At 32.5% G+C, this 26005-nt stretch overlaps 1 protein-coding gene across 1 annotated transcript in view; it reads right to left on the bottom strand.

Annotated features, from left to right (window-relative positions):
* LOC134692513 (complement C3-like) overlaps positions 1-25772 on the bottom strand; it is an 85260-nt gene extending 59488 nt beyond the window's left edge. The window contains exons 1-8 of the mRNA XM_063552970.1: positions 25558-25772; positions 23637-23800; positions 17524-17727; positions 16530-16600; positions 14360-14491; positions 12652-12694; positions 9331-9418; positions 8647-8746 (exon numbers count right to left, since the gene is read on the bottom strand). Of these exons, the coding sequence (XP_063409040.1) occupies positions 8647-8746; positions 9331-9418; positions 12652-12694; positions 14360-14491; positions 16530-16600; positions 17524-17727; positions 23637-23800; positions 25558-25613 (858 nt within the window). The 5' untranslated portion in view covers positions 25614-25772. The remainder of the gene's footprint in view (positions 1-8646; positions 8747-9330; positions 9419-12651; positions 12695-14359; positions 14492-16529; positions 16601-17523; positions 17728-23636; positions 23801-25557) is intronic.
* Between the last annotated feature and the right edge of the window lie 233 nt (positions 25773-26005).

The raw sequence follows: 26005 nt of genomic DNA, 5'->3' as shown, positions 1-26005 counted from the left end.
CAACTTGAAAACTGGGCCCATAATCAAAAATCTAAGTACATGTTTGGATTCAGCATATCAAAGAACCCCAAGATTTCAATTTTTGTTAAAATCAAACTAAGTTAAATTTTGGACCCTTTGGACTTTAATGTAGACCAATTTGAAAACAGGACCAAAAATGAAGAATCTACATACACAGTTAGATTTGGCATATCAAAGAACCCCATTTATTCAATTTTTAATGAAATCAAACAAAGTTTAATTTTGGACCCCGATTTTGACCAACTTGAAAACTGGGCCAATAATCAAGAATCTAAATACATTTTTAGATTCAGCATATCAAAGAACCCAACCGATTAATTTTTTGTCAAAATCAAACTAAGTTTAATTTTGGACCCTTTGGACCTTAATGTAGACCAATTTGAAAATGGACCAAAAATTAAGAATCTACATACTCAGTAAGATTCCGCATATCAAAGAACCCCAATTATTCAATTCTTGATGAAATCAAACAAAGTTTAATTTTTGACCCTTTGGGCCCCTTTTTCCTAAACTGTTAGGACCAAAACTCCCAAAATCAATACCAACCTTTATGGTCATAAACCTTGTGTTTAAATTTCATAGATTTCTATTTACTTATACTAAAGTTATGGTGCGAAAACCAAGTAAAATGCTTATTTGGGTCCCTTCTTGGCCCCTAATTCCTAAACTGTGGGGACCTAAACTCCCAAAATCAATACCAACCTTCCTTTTGTGGTCATAAACATTGTGTATCAATTTCATTGATTTCTATTAACTTAAACTAAAGTTATTGTTCGAAAACCAAGAATAATGCTTATTTGGGCCCTTTTTTGGCCCCTAATTCCTAAACTGTTGAAACCAAAACTCCCAAAATCAATCCCAACCTTTCTTTTGTGGTCATAAACCTTGTGTCAAAATTTCATAGATTTCTATTAACTTAAACTAAAGTTATAGCGCGAAAACCAAGAAAATGCTTATTTGGGCCCTTTTTGGCCCCTAATTCCTAAAATGTTGGGACCAAAACTCCCAAAATCAATACCAACCTTCCTTTTGTGGTCATAAACCTTGTGTTAAAATTTCATAGATTTCTATTCACTTTTACTAAAGTTAGAGTGCGAAAACTAAAAGTATTCGGACGACGACGACGACGGTCGTATAAATAATTAGGACACATTTATGATTTCAATAATATTAAATGTGATAAGCATTCTGGGAAAGTATGCTGTTTATACTGTACTGAATGTGAAGAAGTTGTCTGCCCTTTGTGTATTACCAATGCTCATAATACACACACCATGATTGAAATAAGTGAAGGATTCAAAAATTCTATGGATGTTTTGACAGACTTGCAAGCTAGCACAGACCAAGATCTTGTTTTATTGACAGCAAACATGGAGACACTAGAGAAGATGAAAACAGAAGGACTTTCAAATTATACAGAGAAAAAACAAGCAATACAGAAACAAGAGAAACTTTTGATAGATATCATTCATGGACAGTCAGAGAATCTTTTAAGTCAACTTGATGACAGATTTAACATAATGATTAAGCCATTGGAAGCTGATGAAAACAAGACAAAGGAGAAATTGAGGGATAATGAGTTTAGAAGCACATTTTTCAAAGATGTAATAGACTCAAAGGATCTAATAAAGGTCTTCAAGACTGCAACAAAAGAAACAATAGAAAAGGGAGAAATAAGATTGATCGATGTTACCAAGTACAAAGGTCTTCAAAATTTTGTTCCTGGCTGTATTGAACAACAAACAATTACATCAATGTATGGAAGATTGAAGGAGCTGCATTTTAACCCTAATTTCAACTTTTCAAGAAAATATAAAACCACCTTTTCAACAATTGATTGTATGATATGTACTAATGATGGATCAATGTGGATAAGTAGTTATAACTCAAAGAAAATAAAACATATTAAACTTCTTCAAGATGGATCAATAAATAAAGAAAGAACTGGTAATGTAAATGATGTAGTAAGAATGCAACTTAATAATTTTGGAGATTTATTTCTCTCCCTACGGAAGTCAACCTTGTATGTGTTCATACCTGAGACAGGAAAAATTATACCTTCCAAATACACAGCTGCACCATTGATTATAAATTCTGCATTTCATATTTCGAAAAACAACAAAATTATTGTAGGAGCACGGGAAGATGGTCCAGCGTTTCCTCCAAATGGTCCCAAGAAAGTCATAAAGATGAACATGTATGGAGAACATGAGATGACATATCATTTAGACAGTGAATCAAAACCAATATTTACCTTACCAAGTAAAATCACTACCGACAACAACAATGACATTTATGTTGGTGATTTATTTAATGATAAATATGAGGGCAGAGTGATTAAGCTAAATCAAAGAGGTCACTGGATTGATGGTGTTTATTTGGGACATCCTGAAATAAATGACTATGATCATCCTTTTACACTTGCAGATTTAAAAAGTACCTCATATAACAATATTATAGTTGCTGATTATGTGAATGCTATTTTACACATCCTTGATAACAATGTACAATGCATTCATTTTGTTAGAACTAAAGAATTTGGAATAGTCAAGCCATATTCTATAGAAATCAATAATGATTCAATATTCGTTGGATGTAACTCAGACATATACGAGGTAAATTATTTAGTAGTGTAACTGTAAGTAAGTTTGCATTTGAATTTCTAACATTTTATATGAGTTACAAAAGTAATAAACCAATATCATTTTAACTATATACTTTCTTGTTGCAAATCAATGAAGATGTGGGGTAAATTTCATTGAAGCGACAATCTACAAGACCTACAGTGGACTTTGGTATGCAAGGTGGTTTTATTGTTTAACAACAACAATGGACCATAAAAAAATGTACAGTGCAAAAAAAAAAAAATTCTATTCTATGTTGATGATTGATTTGTTTCTTAATATTAGAAGACAAAAGTGTACATGATAAAAGAGGGGCAAAAGATACCAGAGGGACAATCAAACTCATATATCGAAAAATAAACTGACTTCATGGCTCAAAAATAACAAGAGGCTCTCAAGAGCCTGAATGGCTCACCTTAATTTTTTGGGTTAAATCTCTCATCAATGATTATTTTGGCTCTTCAATCTATTTAAATGTTCTTTGAATCGCCCTATTTTCTTCAAAAGCAAAAAAAAAATCATTTTCTCTTATGTTCTATTTTAGCCATAGGAGCTATGTTTCTTGACATACAAGGAAATAAAATATAAAATTTATACTAGATACTCTGAAACTCATTTAGCCTAAGTTTGGCTGAAATTGATACAGCAGTTTCAAAGGAGAAGATTTTTTAAAGTAAGTCAACATGATGAACAAATTGTGAAAAATGTCTTTAAAGGGCAATAACTCCCTAAGGGGTCAATTGACAATTCTGGTCAAATAAACTTATTTGTAGATCTTACTTTGCTTAACATTTTCGCTATAACAGTTTATCTGTATCTATAATAATATTCAAGATAATAACCAAAAACTGCAAAATTTCTTTAAAATCATCAATTAAGGTGGTATCCAATAATCCAACACTTAGACTAAAATGAATTTGGCTCGTTTAATTTTCACAAAATTTTGGCAAAGTATTTACTTTGACCCTTTGACAAAAATATAAAACTTTTAAAAAATGTGAACCAAGCATTTTATCAGAAAAATTACACTGTGTATATAGCAGTTTGACAAAAACTAATTTTGATCATTTAGAAGCTTAATATTCCCTTAACAACACAACGTCATTAAAACGTTTAGGTGATTTTACAGAGTTATCTCCCTGTAGTGTTAGGTACCACCTTAAGGGGCATTATACCTAAAAAAACAGTTACCCAATTCGGCTGAAATTTCAGGACAGGTAGACCTTGACCTAATAATACTTTAACTTCTTGTTTTATTTGCTCTAAATGCTGGAGTTTTTGAGATATCAGCCAAAAACTGCATTTTATCCTGTGTTCTATTTTTAGCCATGACGGCCATGTTTTTTGACAAAATAGACAATAAACACAAACTTCATTTAATACACCCTACTGATCATTCAGTTGAAGTTCGGTTAAATTTGGTTGAGTAGTTTTAGAGGAGAAGATTTTTTAAAGTTAGCAAATATGATGAACAAATTGTGAAAAATTGTCATTAAAGGACGACAATAACTCCTTAAGGGGTCAATTGACAATTTTGGACATTTAACTTATTTGTAGATCTTACTTTGCTGATCATTTTTGCTGTTTACAGTTTATCTTTATCTATAATAATATTCAAGATAATGACCAAAAACTGCAAAATTTCCTTAAAATTACCAATTAAGTGGCAGCAACCCAACAATGGGTTGTTCGATTCATCAACAAATTTCAGTGCTGATAGATCTTGACCTAATGAACATTTTAACTCCCTGTCAGAATTGCTCTAAATGCTTTCTTTTTGAGATAAAAGCCAAAAACTGCATTTGACCCCTATGTTCTATTTTTAGCAATGGCGACCATGTTTGTTGATAGATCAAAACTTCGGATACAATTTATAAACTAGATACCCTAAGGAACATTCATTTAAAGTTTGGAAGTATTTGGCCGGGTAGTTTCGGAGGAGAAGATTTTTGTAAAAATAAATTAAGATTAACGAAAAATGGTTAAAAATTGACTATAAAGGGCAATAACTCCTAAAGGGGTCAATTGACAATGTTGGTCATATAAATTTATTTGTAGATCTTACTTTGCTGATCATTTTTGCTGTTTACAGTTTATCTTTATCTATAATAATATTCAAGATAATGACCAAAAACTGCAAAATTTCCTTAAAATTACCAATTAAGTGGCAGCAACCCAACAATGGGTTGTTTGATTCATCTGAAAATTTCAGGGCTGATAGATCTTGACCTAATGAACATTTTCCCCATGTCAGATTTGCTCTAAATGCTTTCATTTTTGAGATATAAGCCAAAAACTGCATTTGACCCCTATGTTCTATTTTTAGCAATGGCGACCATGTTTGTTGATAGATCAAAACTTCAGATACAATTTATAAACTAGATACCCTAAGGAACATTCATTTAAAGTTTGGAAGAATTTGGCCTAGTAGTTTCAGAGGAGAAGATTCTTGAAATAGTTTACGATGACAGACAACGAGGGACGACGACAGACGACGACAGACGACGGACGACGATGGACGCCAAGTGATGGCATAAGCTCACTTGGCCCTTCGGGACAGGTGAACTAAAAAGGCAAACAGACAAATAAAAGTGCACAAAACAATATATAGAAAACTAAAGACTAGCAACACAAACCTATGGAAGCGCATATGGTACATCCCTTGTAAAGTTATTTTGTTGCTAATAAGTCAGAATTAGTAGTTATGTTGTGTGTTATAAGCTGGAATCTAATCATCTTGTGGAGTCAACTTGTCAGAATGATCACAGGCACTTGTCTCAGAAAAAAAAATCCTATATATACCTTATTATAACACAAGGTACTTAACTTGCATTTTAGAAAAATGTTAGGTGGTGACGAAGTTCCGTTATATGTCGCTTTATAGGCTGTCAACCCCACTAAAGCTTGTTATAACGTAAATCTAAATTGATTTATCTATACAATGGTGTATAACATGCCTACATTTGTTGTCGAAATCATCCGTAGCAATCCTACCAAAGTATGTCAATCGTAATAATTTTGCAAACCGCTGAAGAATTGGCAATAAACGGCCGCAGTAAATGATTTATTATAAAAATCGTTTTAAAAAAAACTGTTAGTTTTCGTATCATACAGTTAGTAAAATTGTATGATATACCGTGAAAAAATCTAACAAGTGTTGTTTGTGGTATGTCTAATAAGTTACAAATTTTCCCATGACGTTAATGTCTTTCAGACTCTCTCTTGACTTTACGTATGAAATGAAACAAGATCAGATAACTCCGAGAATCATTTAGACTTTCCCATAGAATTGACCAATCGGAAACCGAGATATACAAGGAGCATGACGCGTTTATTGCCAATTCTTCAGCGGTTTGCAAAATTATAACAATTGACATACTTTGGTAGGATTGCTACGGATGATTCCGACAATAAATGTAGGCATGTTATACACCATTGTAAAGATAAATCAATTTTGATTTACGATAAAACAAGCTTTAGTGGGATTAACAGCCTATAAAGCGGCATATAACGGAACTTCGTCACCACCCAACATTTTTCTAAAATGCAAGTTAAGTACCTTGTGTTATAATAAGGTATATAGGATTTTTTTTTCTGAGACAAGTGCCTGTGAGAATGATGAAGAAATAATGGCATTACAATATCAACTTGCTAATATAAATGTAATGACATAGTAATAAGAAGTCGAGATGATGAATTCAACTTGTTAATTGATTAAGTCGACAAACCACGTGACTATTTTTGAAAAACATAAGTCTATTTTTAAATTGATTTCCATATTTCATTTGTTTAATGTGTTTCAGTTGTGTGAGTTTTTTTTGGTAAAACTAGAGGCTCTCAAGAGCCTGTGTCGCTCACCTGTTACTGTATTTGCTGATGTCGGCCATTTTGATTGGTAGGCAGGATCATTAGACACATTTTTTTAAAATAGATACCCTAGTATTATGATTGTGACCAAGTTTGGTTAAATTTGCCCAAGTAGTTTAAGAAAAGTAGATTTTTAGAAGTTACAAAAATGACAAAAAATTGTTCAATATTGACTATAAAGGGCAATAACTCCTTAAGGGGTCCTCTAACAATTTTGATCAAGCCGACTTATTTGTAGATCTTACTTTGCTGAACACTATTGCTGTTTACAGTTTATCTCTATCTATAATAGTGTTCAAGATAATAACCAAAAACTGCAGAATTTCCTTAAAATTACCAATTTCAGGGCAGCAACCCAACAACGGGTTGTCCGATTCATCTGAAAATTTGTGAGGGGATATATCTTATTCTGATGGACATTTAAATCTTGAAAGATTTTCCCTAAATGTCCTATTTTCAAAGATATAAAGCAAAAACTGCATTTTACCACTATGTTCTAATTTTAGCCATGTCAGCCATTTTGTTTGGTAGTCTGGGTCATCGGACACATTTTTAAACTATAAACCTCAATGATAATTGTGACCAAGTTTGGCTTAATTTGGCCAAGTAGTTTTAGAGAAGTAGATTTTTAGACAAGTTACAAAAAATGACGAAAAGTGGTTAAAAATTGACTATAAAGGGCAATAACTCCTTAAGGGGTTGACTGACAATTTTGGTCATGTGCACTTATTTGTAGGTTTTACTTTGCTGAACATTATTGCTGTTTACAGTTTATCTCTATCTATAATAGTATTCAAGATAATAACCAAAAACTGCAAAATTTCCTTAAAATAACCAATTCAGGGGCAGCAACCCAACAACAGATTGTCCAATTCGTCTGAAAATTTCAGGGCAGATAGATCTTGACCTGATCAACAATTCTACCCCTGTCAGATTTGTCTAAATGCTTTGGTTTTAAAGATATAAGACAAAATATACATTTTACCCCTGTGTTCTATTTTTAGCCATGGCGACCATCTTGGTTGGATGGCCAGGTCATCGGACACTTTTTTAAACTAGATACCCCAAGGATGATTGTGGCCAAGTTTGGTAGATTTTGGCCCAGTAGTTTCAGAGGAGAAGATTTTTGTAAAAGTTTACGGACGACGGACAACGGACGACGGACAACGGACGCAGGACGACGGACGCAGGACGACGGACGCAGGACGACGGACGCAGGACGACGGACGCAGGACGACGGACGCAGGACGACGGACGCCAAGTGATGAGAAAAGCTCACTTGACCTTTCAGGTCAGGTGAGCTAAAAAGCTTTATTATTCACCGTGTTACGTGTAATTGGTAGAAGGGTCAACATGATGATGCAAGAAGTTTTTAATTGTGCCTTCATCGTGAAATGGAAATTTTATTTTGAATTCTTCCATGTAGATACACCCCCACCCCTTTATGCCCCTTTTCCATGATAATAATAATCATTAATTTCTAAAACTTATAAATAGATTGACACAATTTTAGCAAGAGTTACTTCCCTTTTTTAAAATGTTGGAGGAATATGTCAGAGCACAAATTACTTCAAAATCAGCCAAAAATTCAACTTGTTGTACTGATCACAAGACTTCAGAATAAGTTCTTTTATGAGAAAATATAATTTCTTTGAATTTGCTTGATTCATAACTACAATCTTGTAAGGATATATTAACTAGTTGGTACCACATATTTCAAGTTACTTTTATAAAATAGTCGAAATTAATAACTCTTATTCAACATATCGAAACCTATCTATTGATACTTCCAACATTTGATAACAAAGTATGCTTGCATCTTCAGAGCCATAAATTTAAAAAGCAATATGACAGAACCCTGTTTTAAAGTAGTCTTACATGTGTCAGCTATATTTTTTGCTGAAAGTTATTTCTTTTTTTTCATGTCCACTATATAACTTCAATTATATGCTTGTTCATTACAGTATAAACTATGTTATAATTTCTAGTTGATTTAAAAAAGAAGATGTGGTATGATTGCCAATGAGCCAACTCTTGACAAGATTCAAATGACATAGAAAAAGGTCACTGTACTGCCTTCAACAATGAGCAAAGCAGTTTATATTGTGAATAAAATTTAAATTTGAAATTTTACCTGCTTTTTCAGGTCAACATCACTGATTTTATGTTGTCCATCCGTAATAATTCCATACGATAAAACACAGGTACCGTCAATTGCTTTTCCATGAAAATAACTGAAATATTAAATTGAAATTCAGATATTAAAATTCTAACTGCAAAGTAAGTGTTTTCTCTGCTGTTAACAATACATTATAAAAATATCATGACCATTAACTAGACCCTTAGAGTGACCTCAAAGTTGATATTGGTCTACTTGACCAAACTGGGCATTATTAAACCAGGATTGGTCAAGATATTGTCTATGGTTCAAATGACAGCCTCTAGATACACTGAAATATTGACAAATAAACAATAGGGAATATTTTTCAAGGTGGTACCAAAGACTTTGACTAAAATTAATGTGGCTCGTTCAATTTTCATAAAATTTTAACAAAATATTTACTTTGACTCTTTGACAAAAATATAAAAAAAAAATAAAAAAAAATTGAACCACACACTGTATCTCCCTGTAGTAACAACCTTAAACAAAAATTTGTTATACTAAAATCCATAACAATTTATTTTCATCATTTGAGAACAAAGTCCCACAAGTAAATTCGATTTCAACATAAATTACTGTTAATATCTAGACCAAAAATTTGCAGTCTTCTACAATCCAAGATGGCAGAAAACTACCTTAACATTAGTAAATACTCACTTAGCTGAAACATTTATTCTTATCTTCTCTGTTGTTGGGAGAATAATGTCTGGTTCTGACTTCAGAGTTATACTGAACTTTGGTAAAACTGAAATATCAGAGGATTTAATGGTAAACAAATATTTCAAAGGAAAACCAAATCTATTCATCTTTTGATCTCTATTGAACAGGCTATCATTCAACCTTGGAATTATTTTTAATTATGGAATTTGCATAATTTCTTGTGTTTGAAATTTATAATAAATTCCATGTTTATTTGGTATTATAACGTTCTAAGCTGTTCATAACACTTTCCATACAATGTATTTTGTATAGACAGTGTTGTGCGCGGCACAGTACATTCTAATGAATATATACTATTTTCTTTGTAATAGAAAGTGTTGTGCTCAGAATAAACATGGAATTTGTTAAAAAATTCAATAACAAGAAATCAAGCAAATTCCATAATTTAAAAAAATAATTTCAAGTTCAAATAAAAGTCTGTTATTGGCAGTTTGATTAATTAGCTTTTTCAACAGTGTGTCTACATGAGCTGACAGGTTAAAACGGCTTATTCTCATTTCGCCTTAGCTGTCAAAATTTATATATAAAATTAATCCCAGTTTGCCTTAGTACAAATTTTCAGGTACACAAGAATTAAGTTCTGTAAACAATAAAATTAAGTTATGTTTTGTTTGTATTGCAATTAGTTGATATTTGTTATTTTGATGTCAATTTCTACCATTAAATACTTTTTAAAGGATTTATATATTTTTTCATTTTTGGTGTCCCACTTTTTATAGTTGCTCTTTTTTTTCCTGAAAGTGTTTTTTTTTTTTTTTTACTAATGTGTTATATTTTGTAAATAAAGTCCTATTAGAGATGACAAATTGGATATGAACATTTCATATTTTAATGAATAAATAAAGACAAATATCATACAAGTACAAGGCACTGATATAAATATTTGAAAATTATCGCAAACTCAAAAGAAAATTTAAGAACATTAGTTCCGAAGAAAATCGTCAAATTATGAAATCTTCGGAGAAACAATACAAAAAAACTTTAGATTAAGCAATTAATTTATTGTTCATATCAGAGACATATATACACATGTGTATATATGTCTCTGTTCATATAGAAAGAAAATGGCCAAAATTATAAACACATTGAGATCCGATAACTCAAAAGAGTATTGGAAATTTCTTAACAGTAGAAAAAAGATGTGAAGGCCGCACCAGAAATTGAAGAAAATACAACTATTCCAACTCTAAACCCGAATGATGTCGATAGGCTTAATGAAGATCTAAACAGAAGAATTTCTAAAGACGAAATTCTAAAGGGCATCTGTTCTGTTCTGTTCTGTTCAGGTAGATTCCTCCGTTATATATCGGAGCACTCCCACTTGGGGATATATGGTTTTAAAATATTTACAGATATTTACAGTGAGGTGTGGTGCTAAAGTTTAAAAAAACCTTATATACAGGTAAAACTGTGAATTTTAAGAACAATAGTTTAAAATTATGTGCTATTTACATCTCATCAAAACCTGAAAAATGATAAAGCATTTGGGGATGATCGTATAATAGATGAATATATCAAGTCTACAGCTAGTTTATTCATTTAATTTTACGAAAAATTATTTAACGTTATATTTCGCACTGGTATTATACCTGACAGTTGGCTAGTTGGTTACGTTAAGCCTGTCTATAAAAATAAAGGTAGCAAGTTGGACCCCAAAAATTTTAGAGCAATTACCATTTTGAGTTGTATGGGGAAACTTTTTACCGCAATTTTATGCGAGAGACTACATCTTTTCTCTACAGCATTCATGATTTTAAACGAAAACCAATGTGGTTTTAGAAAGGGTTATTCAACAACAGATAATTTATTTGTGATATATAATTTTAATAGCACAGTTTTGGAGATTTTTTAATTATTTTTTTTATTAAAGTTTCTGTTATGTAATTAAACAAGTCTTTGTTTTCCTTTCTATTAAACTTTTTGTGTTGCATAATGTAAAGGATAATTAAATTATTTTGATTTTTTTAACTGCAAGAATTTTAAAAAAATGCAACTTTTATGAAATATCAACAAACAATATTTCAATAGAAGCAACTTTCCAACTACATTTATTTTATTGTAGATTTTTCCTGATTTCACAGCTTTTGAAATCACTTAATTTATTAAAAAAAATAATTAAAGAGAAACAAATCCCTTATTACATGTTGTTCAAATTGCTATAAAAACACAAAGGTTTAATTTGTTTATTTAATATTTTTTATCTAAATTCACATTTCGCCTTAGTTCAATTCCCATCTGGCCTTAGTATATTTTATACCTTTTTTACCTGGAATTCACAGCTAAGGCGAAATGGGATCACACCGTTAAAACTAACTGTATTAGAAAAACAGTTTTCTTTGAACAGGTTGTCGTTGGTTCATGAATGTCATATTTGTTTTTCTTAACTTAAATTGTTATAAATTATGCTACATGCTACATGTATTAGTTTTTTTGTTTCACATTTTTCTAGTCAGGCCTTTTATAGCTGACTCAACTGTATGGTTTTCTCTCCTCATTTTTCACCATTAATTGCTTACATTTGAATCATTTAGCTATAACTGCCACATCTCCATATTTTCATTAAATATGAATTATCTCCCATCAACTTTGAAGTTTTGATAGTTTATTTACTTTTGCAGATGATTACATATTTCTTGAAATTATTCTTTCAGAAACAGAAGTGGCTTAAAGCACAACTTTGACTTCAGGATTCATTTTAGGGACTGAAATACATTTTATATACTTAAATACATAAAGGCTGTTCAGAATTGTTTGTATGGGGAGGGGGGTTAGAAGGCAATGTTATCAAAATTTGATGGGTGGTGGTTTTTAAAGAAAAATGTCTGGAACATTTGAAAAATTTGAAATATCAAATTAAAAATTTATGCTTAGGTGGGCCAAATAAAAAGAGCCTTCCAACCTAACCGACCCCCACCCATCCCTCCCTCATACCTTTATTTTTGGAACAACCCTAATTGTATTCAATCTTATGCCTTACAGCAGATTTCATTGAGTATGTATCCAAAGGTAATATCATTGGTTAGCTTGCTTGTTAGCTGAACTGTGAAGTCATTGTTAGGTCAGATAAACCATCCTCCTTTAAGAGTAGACTAGTTCAGCAGATAACCAATCTATCTATCTGTTGGACTAGGCTACTTCGAAAGACGGGTAGTATACCTGACCTGAAAATGAATTCACGGTTCAGCTAACAAGCAAGCTAACCAAAGATACTACCTTTGTCTACATACTCAATGAAATCTGCTGTAACTATATATTTACCATACTCTTTGACTTCAAATGTCACTACTGTTTCTGTTTCAAGCTGAAGAAAAAGGAAACAAAAATTTTCATTTAAATCTAAATATTGAAAGCTGAAGGAAGATAAGCCTGTCTCAATTATACTATGATTAACTGGTAAAATTGAATTATGTAGAAGGCATTCAATCAGCTGTCATTAAAATACCCGTCAATAAATTTGCACGTGGATGTGTGTAAAGGTATAAAACTTGCCTTAAAACATTTTTGTCAAAGTCTTAAAACTTAAGAAAGAACATCTTTACTCTAACTAGATATAGGAGGATGTGGTGTGAGTGACAATGAGACATCTCTCCATCCAAATAACAATTTATAAAAGTAAACCATTATAGTCCTAATAATAGTGTAAATAATCAAGTCTATAAATCAGGGCATACTCAAGTTAGAATGCAACATTAACATTAAAAGTTAAAGTCCTATAACTGGATAGAAAAACAAATATTTTGATGATCACACACCAGTAGAAAACCAAGAGATAAGGTAAATAAATCAGAGCAATATTAGAGTTGGTATGCAATAAGTGGGAAATTGCTTTAAATGTGACTTTTAAAATTCCTGTAACTCTTGCATAGTAAATAAATATTTTCAAAATCAGAAGGAAGCCATATTTCTTTGCAATGATTTCAATGTTCCTCATGAAATATTATATTTGACATCTTTATATTTTTTATAACTTTTTGATAGTTATTCTATATTATATAAGATGCATAAAAAGTAATTCTATATTCAGCAAATTTATCATTACTTTTGCCCTAAATTCTTGTTCTAAAGTGAAATTGAGTTCAAAGCATTTCTCAGCTTTGCTGTGTTTATGAATTTGTGCATAGTCCAAATATTAAAATCAATTATAAGTAAGGGATGAGGCTTTTAGTTACCTGTAAAAAAAATTAAAGCAAAATACTTCACTTATGATATCAAACTTCCAACAATGATTATGATTTGATTTTCTGTGTTTTAATGCCACTTTTAACCACCACTTTTGAGCTATTTTGTGGCAGCCAATTTTTATTGGTGAATTAAGCAGTATAGTGCCTCATGTTAGATAGGAAAACTGACAATCCTAGCCAATAAGATTGGATTTGAATACACCCAAATGAGCAGGGTTAAAACTGACTACCTCAGTGTTGACTGGCAAGTCATTACAGTAGTAATTTCTTAGACCCCTCAGCCAACGAGGACCCTCCAACACTGGTTATGAAATAAATGTTTGTTTATGAAGCTCGCGGGTATAAGATTTTCAGAAAAAAAATTAACAGTAATTTTTCATTACAAATTTTATAAATGACCTTAAGTAGTTGGTACTTCATCATATGGTACAAAAATCATTCCATAAAATCATTTTGTGTTGGCCCCAGGTGACTTTTAAAACATAGATATTACTGAAAAAGCTCCAAATTATCTCCCTTTGGAGAAAAAATACAATGTTTTGGCATTAAAATTGAAATATCTTTTTTAAATCATCGATGACCTATATTTTTTATTGTTGTTTTCAAATAAGCTGCATAAACTAAATAATTGTAAAATTCAAGGAATTTTTGTAATTTAGTTCTTTTTTAATTTCGATATTACCGCTTTTTCTCCTATTAGTTCAACAGAAAAAAAGCCCCCTTAACAGAAAGGTGTATATGAAATTTATACTATTTCAAACAAAACACTTATATTTCATACCTACCCCATTAGTGAACCTAGCCTCAACAGTCCAATTATTACCATAGAATGGGCGTGATGGTAGCAGAAATTTGTCTGTTATAAAACTTCCATGATATGTGGCATTCTTCCTTTGGACAATAACTCCTTGTGGATTCTAAAAATATAATTAGTGTAAATATAATGTAACCACTTATTGATGAATATAACAGAAAATCCAGTACATCAAGTAAGTTGGCTAATCCAGGGCCTACTGTAAAGTAAAATAACTTATTAATTTCACTAATACTTTATTTAGCTTTTTCTAGAATATTTCGCAAATTTTTACATTTTCTTGATTTTGTTCAATGAGAAAAGATCCAAATTTTACATATTTACTATGATTATATTTGCGATATTTTTCTACTCACCAAAGAAGCGAAAATAAATTGCTTGCGATAAATCAGTTGGTTTACAGTATTTCAATAATTTAGTTCCCAGATTTAGTGTGTCTAGTTTCATTTTACATGAAAACATCACACGATAACGCCAGAAATCTATGCAATGTTTGGAACAGTACAACATATTCTGCATGAATACATCAACATTTGGACCATGTCACCTTATGAAAGGTTTACAACAGGGTGAGGAAGTCAAACTAGAACAGCATGATCAACTCTTTTTACATGAAAATCTAATTTAATCATAATATTTTCTGTATTGACTGGCAAAAATATTGGCATGTGGATAGAAAAATGTCATGTGATATGACTTATTCAATCTCCATATTGAAACATTAACTATTCTGGAACTCTTTAAATTGGGATTGTGGAGGGTAAATTCTACGTAAATCATATTGGCTGAATTCGCATGGAAACAATATAGTCATGTGGATAGGTAAAAGTCATGTGATATGACTTATTCAATCTCCACATTGAAACATTTACTATCCCGGAACTCTTCAAATTGGGATTGTGGAGGGTGAAATCTAAGTAAATCAGAATATTTGCTGAATTCGTCTGGCAACAATATAGTCATGTGGATAGAAAAATGTCATGTGATATGACTTATTTAATCTCCACATTGAAACATTAACTATCCTGGAACTCTTCAAATTTGGAGTGTGGAGGGTGAAATCTAAGTGAATCATATTGGCTGAATTCGCCTGGCAACAATTTAGTCATGTGGATAGAAAAATGTCATGTGATATGACTTTTTCAATCTCCTCATTGAAACATTAACAATTCTGGAACTCTTTAAATTGGGATATGGAAGGGTTCCCGTTTATCAAGTGTAACTTGTACCTATTGGGGAATCAAAAGGTAACTTGAAACCACTTTCAAATTGGTTTGCAATATGTACTACATTTTACATCATTACATTAAAAATAATCAACTCAACATTCAAGCCTGTTCCAAGATAGGATTCCTGTATTTCAGTGGTTGTTGTTGTCATATTTGTATTTTTGTAAATGGTTTTGTTACAGATTTTGCCATTTGTTTTCTCAATTGATTTGTTTAATATTTTTCATGTCTGGGCCTTTCATAGCTGACTATACAGTATGGGTATTTACTGTACGGTTGCTTATAATAGCTTACATTCCACTTCATTTGAACATTGGTGGATAAGTGTCTAATAAGAAATCATACCACATGTCCTATTATCATATTAGCAAGGTTGAAATAACTGAGTATTAAGGTGGTACCTAACACTTCAGGGAAATAACTCTGTAAAATCAGCTAAACGTTTTAATTACATTGTGTTTTAATAGAATATTAAGCTTCTCAGTTATCAAAATAAGTGTTTGTCAAACTGCTATATAACCAGTGTAATTTGTCTGATAAAACGGTTGGTTCAAATTGTTTGAAATTTTTATATTTTTGTCAAAGGGGCAAAGTAAATACTTTGTAAAAATTTAAGGAAAATTAAACCTGCCAAATTAATTTTAGTGAAAGTTTTGGATACCACCTTAAACTGTTATTTTCTAGATAATTTCTGTTACTGTAAATTCAGAAATTATTGAATGCATGTATTATATTGATTTTGTCATGTTAGATTAAAATGCGATTTTATTTTTTGCGATATTGAGAAAAATCTGTTATTCATAAAAAAATCGAAATGCAAGTTTAAATTATTGCGATTATAACCTTTGTGGCAATAATAAAAACATCGCAATAATTTCTGAATTTACAGTAATGTAAAGTTTCTTAGTTTACCTTGATATCAATATGTACAGGAACAGTCGATGGTCGTCTCACCTCATCCAATGGAAAAACTCTAATCCTTACTGAAATAATGTATGTATAGATGTGAAAATCCCAAATTTCATAACCAAAATAAAAAGATACAAATTTACTAAAACTTTTGATTTACAGTTGCTATAAAGCACTCACTGTCAAATCTCCTTATGAACCCAGTTAAGGGGCATTAACTACAAGATATTAAAAATAATCATTAATGGAAGTGAAATATTAGTTTAAACATATTTATTTATAGTGGATAGGGAAACAAGTTTTGCAACTTATATATTGCCGGTGCGAGTGCTGCCTTGTAGCGACATTAGCCTACTCTTTTTCGAAATCTACAAGGGTGTCTTTAACATGCAAGAGATACGGCTCTCTCTTAACATGGGTCAGCCATTTATCGTCCCCTTCCGACAGACTATCATTGTTTTCTCAAGACCATACTTGCAAATGGTGTCAAGGGAGAGCCGAAAATTAAGTTCCTGAAATTTTCCTCCTGAACGGGAATCGAACCAGGAACCTTTGTGTTAGTAGTCCGATGCACCAACCACTACACCACGGCTCTCGAAAATTGAAACAGTAATTTTGTTTTAGAGCTAATTTCCTAATGCTTGTAGACCAAGACTTTGTTTAATTTGTTTGCTCAATCATTGTAATTAAAATTAACATTTGCAAAGAATCTAGATTATAGGCATGGTTAAATCTGTATGTATCCTATTTATATTCGATTGAACATCATCCTGAATACATTTGTACAATATATTTGTCATATATGTATATACCTTGTTTTATGCTAAAACAATGTTGTTGCTAATGAAATAAAAGATTCATTCATTCATTCATTCAAATATATAAATTAAGTAAGCAAGCTAACCAAAGTATTACTCTACATACATCAGGGAAATTAGCTGTAACAGCCAGTTTACTTCAATTTTGTCAAAATAAGCTGTCTTAATTATAAATCTACCTTCCTGGTTAGGTGTATACACAGGTTTGTCTGTTTGTATAAATATATATCCACTTTGTCTAGACAATAGAATCACTTTCTCTTTCTCAAAAATAAGTCTCCCATTTGTAGACTTGGCAACAAGCGACACATATTGTATGGTATTGCCATCTGAGTCTTGAAGATCTGATGCTTGTAGTATAAATGTTGTGCTCTTCACTTCACCTGTTCAAAACAAAAAGTGACAATTTTTCAATTTAGTTTTGCATACAATCAGACTACAGAAAATTTCATCGTTAAACATTTAAACAGTTTATATTTGTGAAGGATAATAGCCTGTGTGTGCTACATAAAATATTTTCTCGAATTTTAGTGCTATTTTCACATTTCCTGACCGGTGTGAGAAAAATATTTCTCCTCACTAGTGAAAAATCTGTTCTCTGCAAAATGTTTTGTTTTCTTCTCAATTTTCCTATTGTGACGTCATGAAAAAAGTGGACCTTGCCTGATGACTTCGCATATAACGAGCATAATTTTCTAAAAAATTTGAAAAAGAACCATAAAAAGCATTAGAGAAACAGATTCCGACACTATAACTCGTGTATTACAATATTTCTCCACTCTTGACAGTTAAATTTATTATTCAAAGGGCTCGGCAAGCCTCGCGCTTTGAATAATAAAATTTAACTGTCTCGAGTGGAGAAAAATCTTAATACACTTGTTGCAGTGTAAGAATCTATATGTCTCCCATGAAATATACACAAATCATTACCTCCCTTTAGCAGAAGAAATTTTCCATACTCTTAATATGTGAATTATTGTCTTTATACAGACAAAATTCCACAATGAAAATTTGTTCATCTTTGGATATCTTTTGATAGTTGAAGACATTATATTTCATGATACATAGTCATGAAATATTGTCTTTCATGTCTTTGGGGACAATATTTCATAGGACAATATTTTGTTTTTAAACATGTGCCCTAAGAAAACTACCAACAATCAGCAGAAAAACTGACATTCTTATAGCTATTGACTCAATCAAGGTCGGAGAAAAATGCACATTGTATGTGCTAGGTTCATTCAAGCTCACAACCTCAGTGATGATGGGCTATAAGTCTGATACACTAAATGAACTACTTAAACCACTCTGCCTCTGAGGCACCACAGGGTGTTTGGAAGCAATCACAATGCCAGTCTTGTAGCAGCTTTCTTATTTCTCATGTCAAATTGTACTTGTTGATAATTTTAAGAATGAAGAAATAAGACTGTTATATTTCTACCTTAAGGAGTAAAAGAGGGTAGGAATGCCCATTACTGTCAGGCTTCAAACTGTCTTTTTCATCTACGTTAGCATCAAATTGGTTAAAATTTTACAGTGATTCGTCAAAATATCCATATTGTGAATTGTCTGAGGTCTCAAATGATTATCATTACTGTTACTTTTGGAGAAAAAAAAAAAATGATTTGTCTAAATCAGTTGATTTTTTAAACCTTAAAAAAAAAGTGACCATTTTATGATCATGCACCAAAAACAACTGTAAATGTTATTTGGCAAGAATTGTTGCCCTTATTCCTGAAGCAAGTACCCCATAATGCATTACCCCCTCATAATAGACTTAGCTGATGATATTGTAACAGTCCATTCATACAATGTCTTTTGTTCAGCTGGATGGTCCTGACGTAAGGTATAACAGACTTACCTGATGATATTGTAACAGTCCGTTCATACAATGTCTTTTGTTTAGCTGGATGGTCCTGACCGTAAGGTATAACAGACTTACCTGATGATAGTGTAACAGTCCGTTCATACAATGTTTTTGTTTAGCTGGATGGTCCTGACCGTAAGGTATAACAGACTTACCTGATGATATTGTAACAGTCCGTTCATACAATGTCTTTTGTTTAGCAGGATGGTCCTGACCTAATATAATAGACTTACCTGATGATAATGTAACAGTCCGTTCATACAATGTCTTTTGTTTAGCTGGATGGTCCTGACTGTAATGTATAACAGACTTACCTGATGATATTGTAACAGTCCGTTCATACAATGTCTTTTGTTTAGCTGGATGGTCCTGAGTCACTCCTGACTGTAAGGTATAACAGACTTACCTGATGATATTGTAACAGTCCGTTCATACAATGTCTTTTGTTTAGCTGGATGGTCCTAACCATAAGGTATAACAGACTTACCTGATGATATTGTAACAGTCCGTTCATACAATGTCTTTTGTTTAGCTGGATGGTCCTGAGTCACTCCTGACTGTAAGGTATAACAGACTTACCTGATGATATTGTAACAGTCCGTTCATACAATGTCTTTTGTTTAGCTGGATGGTCCTGACCTTAAGGTATTACAGACTTACCTGATGATATTGTTACAGTTCGTTCATACAATGTCTTTTGTTTAGCTGGATGGTCCTGACCGTAAGGTATAACAGACTTACCTGATTATATTGTAACAGTCCATTCATACAATGTCTTTTTTTTAGCTGGATGGTCCTGACGGTAAGGTATAACAGACTTACCTGAGGATATTGTAACAGTCTGTTCATACAATGTCTTTTGTTTAGCTGGATGGTTCTGACTGTAAGGTATAACAGACTTACCTGATGATATTGTTACAGTCCGTTCATACAATGTCTTTTCTTTAGCTGGATGGTCCTGACTGTAAGGTATAACAGACTTACCTGATGATATTGTTACAGTTCGTTCATACATTGTCTTTTGTTTGGCAGGATGGTCCTGACCGTAAGGTATAACAGACTTACCTGATGATATTGTTACAGTTCGTTCATACAATGTCTTTTCTTTAGCTGGATGGTCCTGACTGTAAGGTATAACAGACTTACCTGATGATATTGTTACAGTCCGTTCATACAATGTCTATTGTTTGGCAGGATGGTCCTGACTGTAAGGTATAACAGACTTACCTAATGATATTGTTACAGTTTGTTCATACAATGTCTTTTCTTTAGCTGGATGGTCCTGATGGTAAGGTATAACAGACTTACCTGATGATATTGTAACAGTCCATTCATACAATGTCTTTTCTTTAGCTGGATGGTTCTTACTGTAAGGTATAACAGACTTACCTGATGATATTGTAACAGTCCGTTCATACAATGTCTTTTGTTTAGCTGGATGGTCCTGACCTTAAGTTTTAATAGACTTACCTGATGATATTGTTACAGTTTGTTCATATACAATGTCTTTTGTTTAGCAGGTTGGTCCTGACCGAAAGGTATAACAGACTTACCTGATGATATTGTAACAGTTCGTTCATTCAATGTCTTTTCTTAAGCTGGATGGTCCTGACCGTAAGGTATAACAGACTTACCTGATGATATTGTAACAGTTCGTTCATACAATGTCTTTTGTTTAGCTGGATGGTCCTGACTGTAATGTATAACAGACTAACCTGATGATATTGTAACAGTCCGTTCAAACAATATCTTTTGTTTAGCTGGATGGTCCTGACCGTAAGGTATAACAGACTTACCTGATGATATTGTTACAGTCCGTTCATACAATGTCTTTTGTTTAGCAGGATGGTCCTGACCGAAAGGTATAACAGACTTACCTGATGATATTGTTACAGTCCGTTCATACAATGTCTTTTGTTTAGCTGGATGGTCCTGACCGTAAGGTATAACAGACTTACCTGATGATATTGTTACAGTCTGTTCATACAATGTCTTTTGTTTAGCTGGATGGTCCTGAGTCACTCCTGACTGTAAGGTATAACAGACTTACCTGATGATATTGTTACAGTCCGTTCATACAATGTCTTTTGTTTAGCAGGATGGTCCTGACCGTAAGGTATAACAGACTTACCTGATGATATTGTAACATTTCGTTCATTCAATGTCTTTTCTTAAGCTGGATGGTCCTGACCGTAAGGTATAACAGACTTACCTGATGATATTGTAACAGTTCGTTCATACAATGTCTTTTGTTTAGCTGGATGGTCCTGACTGTAATGTATAACAGACTTACCTGATGATATTGTAACAGTCCGTTCAAACAATATCTTTTGTTTACCTGGATGGTCCTGACTGTAAGGTATAACAGACTTACCTGATGATATTGTTACAGTCCGTTCATACAATGTCTTTTGTTTAGCTGGATGGTCCTGACTGTAAGGTATAACAGACTTACCTGATGATATTGTTACAGTCCGTTCATACAATGTCTTTTCTTTAGCTGGATGTTCCTGACTGTAAGGTATAACAGACTTACCTGATGATATTGTTACAGTTCGTTCATACAATGTCTTTTCTTTGGCAGGATGGTCCTGACCGTAAGGTATAACAGACTTACCTGATGATATTGTTACAGTTTGTTCATACAATGTCTTTTCTTTAGCTGGATGGTCCTGACTGTAAGGTATAACAGACTTACCTGATGATATTGTTACAGTCTGTTCATACAATGTCTTTTCTTTAGCTGGATGGTCCTGACTGTAAGGTATAACAGACTTACCTTATGATATTGTTACAGTTTGTTCATATACAATGTCTTTTGTTTAGCAGGATGGTCATGACCGAAAGGTATAACAGACTTACCTGATGATATTGTAACAGTTCGTTCATTCAATGTCTTTTCTTTAGCTGGATGGTCCTGACCTTAAGGTATTACAGACTTACCTGATGATATTGTAACAGTCCGTTCATACAATGTCTTTTGTTTAGCTGGATGGTCCTGACTGTAAGGTATTACAGACTTATCTGAGGATGTTGTAACAGTCCGTTCATACAATGTCTTTTCTTTAGCTGGATGGTCCTGACCTTAAGTTTTAACAGACTTACCTAATGATATTGTTACAGTTCGTTCATACAATGTCTTTTCTTTAGCTGGATGGTCCTGACTGTAAGGTATAACAGACTTACCTGATGATATTGTTACCGTTTGTTCTTACAATGTCTTTTGTTTAGCTGGATGGTCCTGACCGTAAGGTATAACAGACTTACCTGATTATATTGTAACAGTCCATTCATACAATGTCTTTTTTTTAGCTGGATGGTCCTGACGGTAAGGTATAACAGACTTACCTGAGGATATTGTAACAGTCCGTTCATACAATGTCTTTTGTTTAGCTGGATGGTCCTGACCTTAAGTTTTAACAGACTTACCTAATGATATTGTTACAGTCCGTTCATACCATGTCTTTTGTTTAGCTGGATGGTCCTGACTGTAAGGTATAACAGACTTACCTGATGATATTGTAACAGTCCGTTCATACAATGTCTTTTGTTTAGCTGGATGGTCCTGACAGTAAGGTATAACAGACTTACCTGATGATATTGTTACAGTCTGTTCATACAATGTCTTTTTTTTTAACTGGATGGTCCTGACTGTAAGGTATAACAGACTTACCTGATGATATTGTAACAGTCCGTTCATACAATGTCTTTTGTTTAGCTGGATGGTCCTGACGGTAAGGTATAACAGACTTACCTGATGATATTGTAACAGTCTGTTCATACAATACCTTTTCTTTAGCTGGATGGTCCTGACTGTAAGGTATAACAGACTTACCTGATGATGTTGTAACAGTCCGTTCATACAATGTCTTTTGTTTAGCTGGATGGTCCTGAGTCACTCCTGACTGTAAGGTATAACAGACTTACCTGATGATATTGTAACAGTCCGTTCATACAATGTCTTTTGTTTAGCTGGATGGTCCTGACAGTAAGGTATAACAGACTTACCTGATGATATTGTTACAGTCTGTTCATACAATGTCTTTTTTTTTAACTGGATGGTCCTGACTGTAAGGTATAACAGACTTACCTGATGATATTGTAACAGTCCGTTCATACAATGTCTTTTGTTTAGCTGGATGGTCCTGACGGTAAGGTATAACAGACTTACCTGATGATATTGTAACAGTCTGTTCATACAATACCTTTTCTTTAGCTGGATGGTCCTGACTGTAAGGTATAACAGACTTACCTGATGATGTTGTAACAGTCCGTTCATACAATGTCTTTTGTTTAGCTGGATGGTCCTGAGTCACTCCTGACTGTAAGGTATAACAGACTTACCTGATGATATTGTAACAGTCCGTTCATACAATGTCTTTTGTTTAGCAGGATGGTCCTGACCGTAAGGTATAACAGACTTACCTGATGATATTGTAACAGTCCGTTCATACAATGTCTTTTGTTTAGCAGGATGGTCCTGTATGTATAGCTGTATTGAGATATTGTCTATATCAGAAATACTGACAGATACCGTCTCTGGAGCATCTAGTCTGAACACACTTGGAGCTGATATGAAGTATATTGGTCTGGCAATGTAAAAAGATACATACAGTCAGTGCAGATATAAAGCAAATACTATATAAATATAAAATAACAAGAGTGCACATGCTGAAATGTCTCACCTTCTTTACTAACCATTGATTTTAAGCTTTACTACAAGTATCAAAATGAGGTCATGGTCAGATAAACCAAACGAGAAATACAGGTACAACTTGCAATCATTTAACACACCTAATACAGTTGACCTATTGCTTATATTATCTAAGAAACAAACATAACTATGAAAAACAATCATTGACCAATGAACAATGAAAATATGGTCATAGTCAGATAAAACCTGCAGGACTGACATGTACATCATAAAATAATTCAATACACCAAATATAGTTGACCTATTGCATAAAGTATTAGAAAAAAAAGACCCCAAAACTCAAAAACTCAACTTTAATCACTGAACCATGAAAATGAGGTCAAGGTCAGATAACACCTGCCAGTTGGACATGTACACCTTACAATCATTCCATACACTAAATATAGTAAACTTATTGCGTAAAGCATAGACTTGACCACGAAAACTTGTTCACTGATCCATAAAATGAGGTGAAGGTGAAATGAAAAGGTAGGCACATACTAAATATAATTATCCTATTAATCGTGATAAGAAAGAAATAAACATTACAAAAAAATATTTTTACAAGACTGAAGTAGTCACTGAACCATGAAAATGAGGTCAAGGATAATGGACATATGACAGACGAGAGCTTTGAATCAAAAGTAATCTATATAAAAAGTATGAAGCATCAAAATCTTCCAACTCATAAAATATAAAGCTTTTAAGAAGCAAGTTAACAACGTTGCAGCCAGGTCAATATCTCTATGAATTGAGCTTTTTGTGACAAAAATTGCAGGCTCAACAAAAATTAGTCTTTGCCTTGGCTAATTTCCAACTAAATATTTTCCTATACATAGATGACTTGAGTTTCATCCATTTATAATACACACAAAACCATCATATATACTGTCTGGTGGATCCAGTGGGGTTCCACGGTTGGAAATATTTTTTTTTTATTATCAATGCTTTTGAGAGGGATGGTTGGAACCCCCTTTAACCTTGATTGGAACCCCTCTCCTTTACAAATGGTTGGATCTGCCCTTAATTTTTTAAAACATCACATATTTTGTAATTTAAAAAAACTGCACTTTTAAGTTCTGTAACATTTTCATTTAATTTTGATAGTGTAACATCTAACTTCTGATATAATTTATATTTAACGTAATAGCCATTCTCTGATATGATGATATAACTGTGGGTGCATGTGTGATAATTGTATTTATAACTAGAAACCAGAATCACATAAAGCAATTTATTTCACTTGGTTAGCTTTACAAAGAGAACCAAAAACATGATGATTTATACCATTAAACAATAATGAAGTCAAAGTTACATGGATCTAGCAATTTTAGGACCCGATTCTCTAAATGAAGAAGAAATGCATACATTGCAAAAAATTAAAATCCTTAAACCCTGTACTTAAGTGCACTTCTATTTAAACCTTAAAAAATGGCATAACTTAACAATGCACTTCTTAAATATATATATAATGCAACTATTGCAACTATCTTAATATAAATCTAATAATTTGAATTCTGATATGACCTGGGTTTTTTTTTCTTTCATTTCATTTACTTGATGATATGCATGTAGTCATAAAAATTCACTGTGATATTGAAATCAGCTAGAAATGATATGATTATTATAAATCATAAGATAAGATATACTTACTCAGAATAAACCATTAAAAAGTCCAAAAAGAAAAACAGAATTACTGACAACTTCATTTCTAATACATCTATGCAGCAAAAATCACATTTACAAAATTTTGAAGGTAATTTCCCTTTTTACGTTCTTGATATGAACCAGAACTGAAGATAGTGCCAAATTGTTTTGATAATTCAATACTTTGTTTACAATTTGGCTATTAATTTGTTTATCTGAAGGATGGGAAAGAGTTTATCAAATAATAATCTTCTAACAATTAGACAATGAATGGGTGCCAAATTATGTTATCTACAAATCAGCATGTTATCATTCCACACTTAAATTGTAAGAATAAAAATCCCATGCATATCACTTTTTAGATTATAAAAAAAAACTAGAGGCCCTGCGGTGAAGAAGTGGTAAACAAACCGACATATATTTTTGTGTATATATATATATATGTAATTTTAGA

The sequence above is a fragment of the Mytilus trossulus genome, chromosome 12, assembly GCF_036588685.1.
Source record: "Mytilus trossulus isolate FHL-02 chromosome 12, PNRI_Mtr1.1.1.hap1, whole genome shotgun sequence".
NCBI lineage: Eukaryota > Metazoa > Mollusca > Bivalvia > Mytilida > Mytilidae > Mytilus > Mytilus trossulus.
Note: the sequence above shows the minus strand (reverse complement) of the source record. Positions and strands in the feature narration are given on the sequence as shown.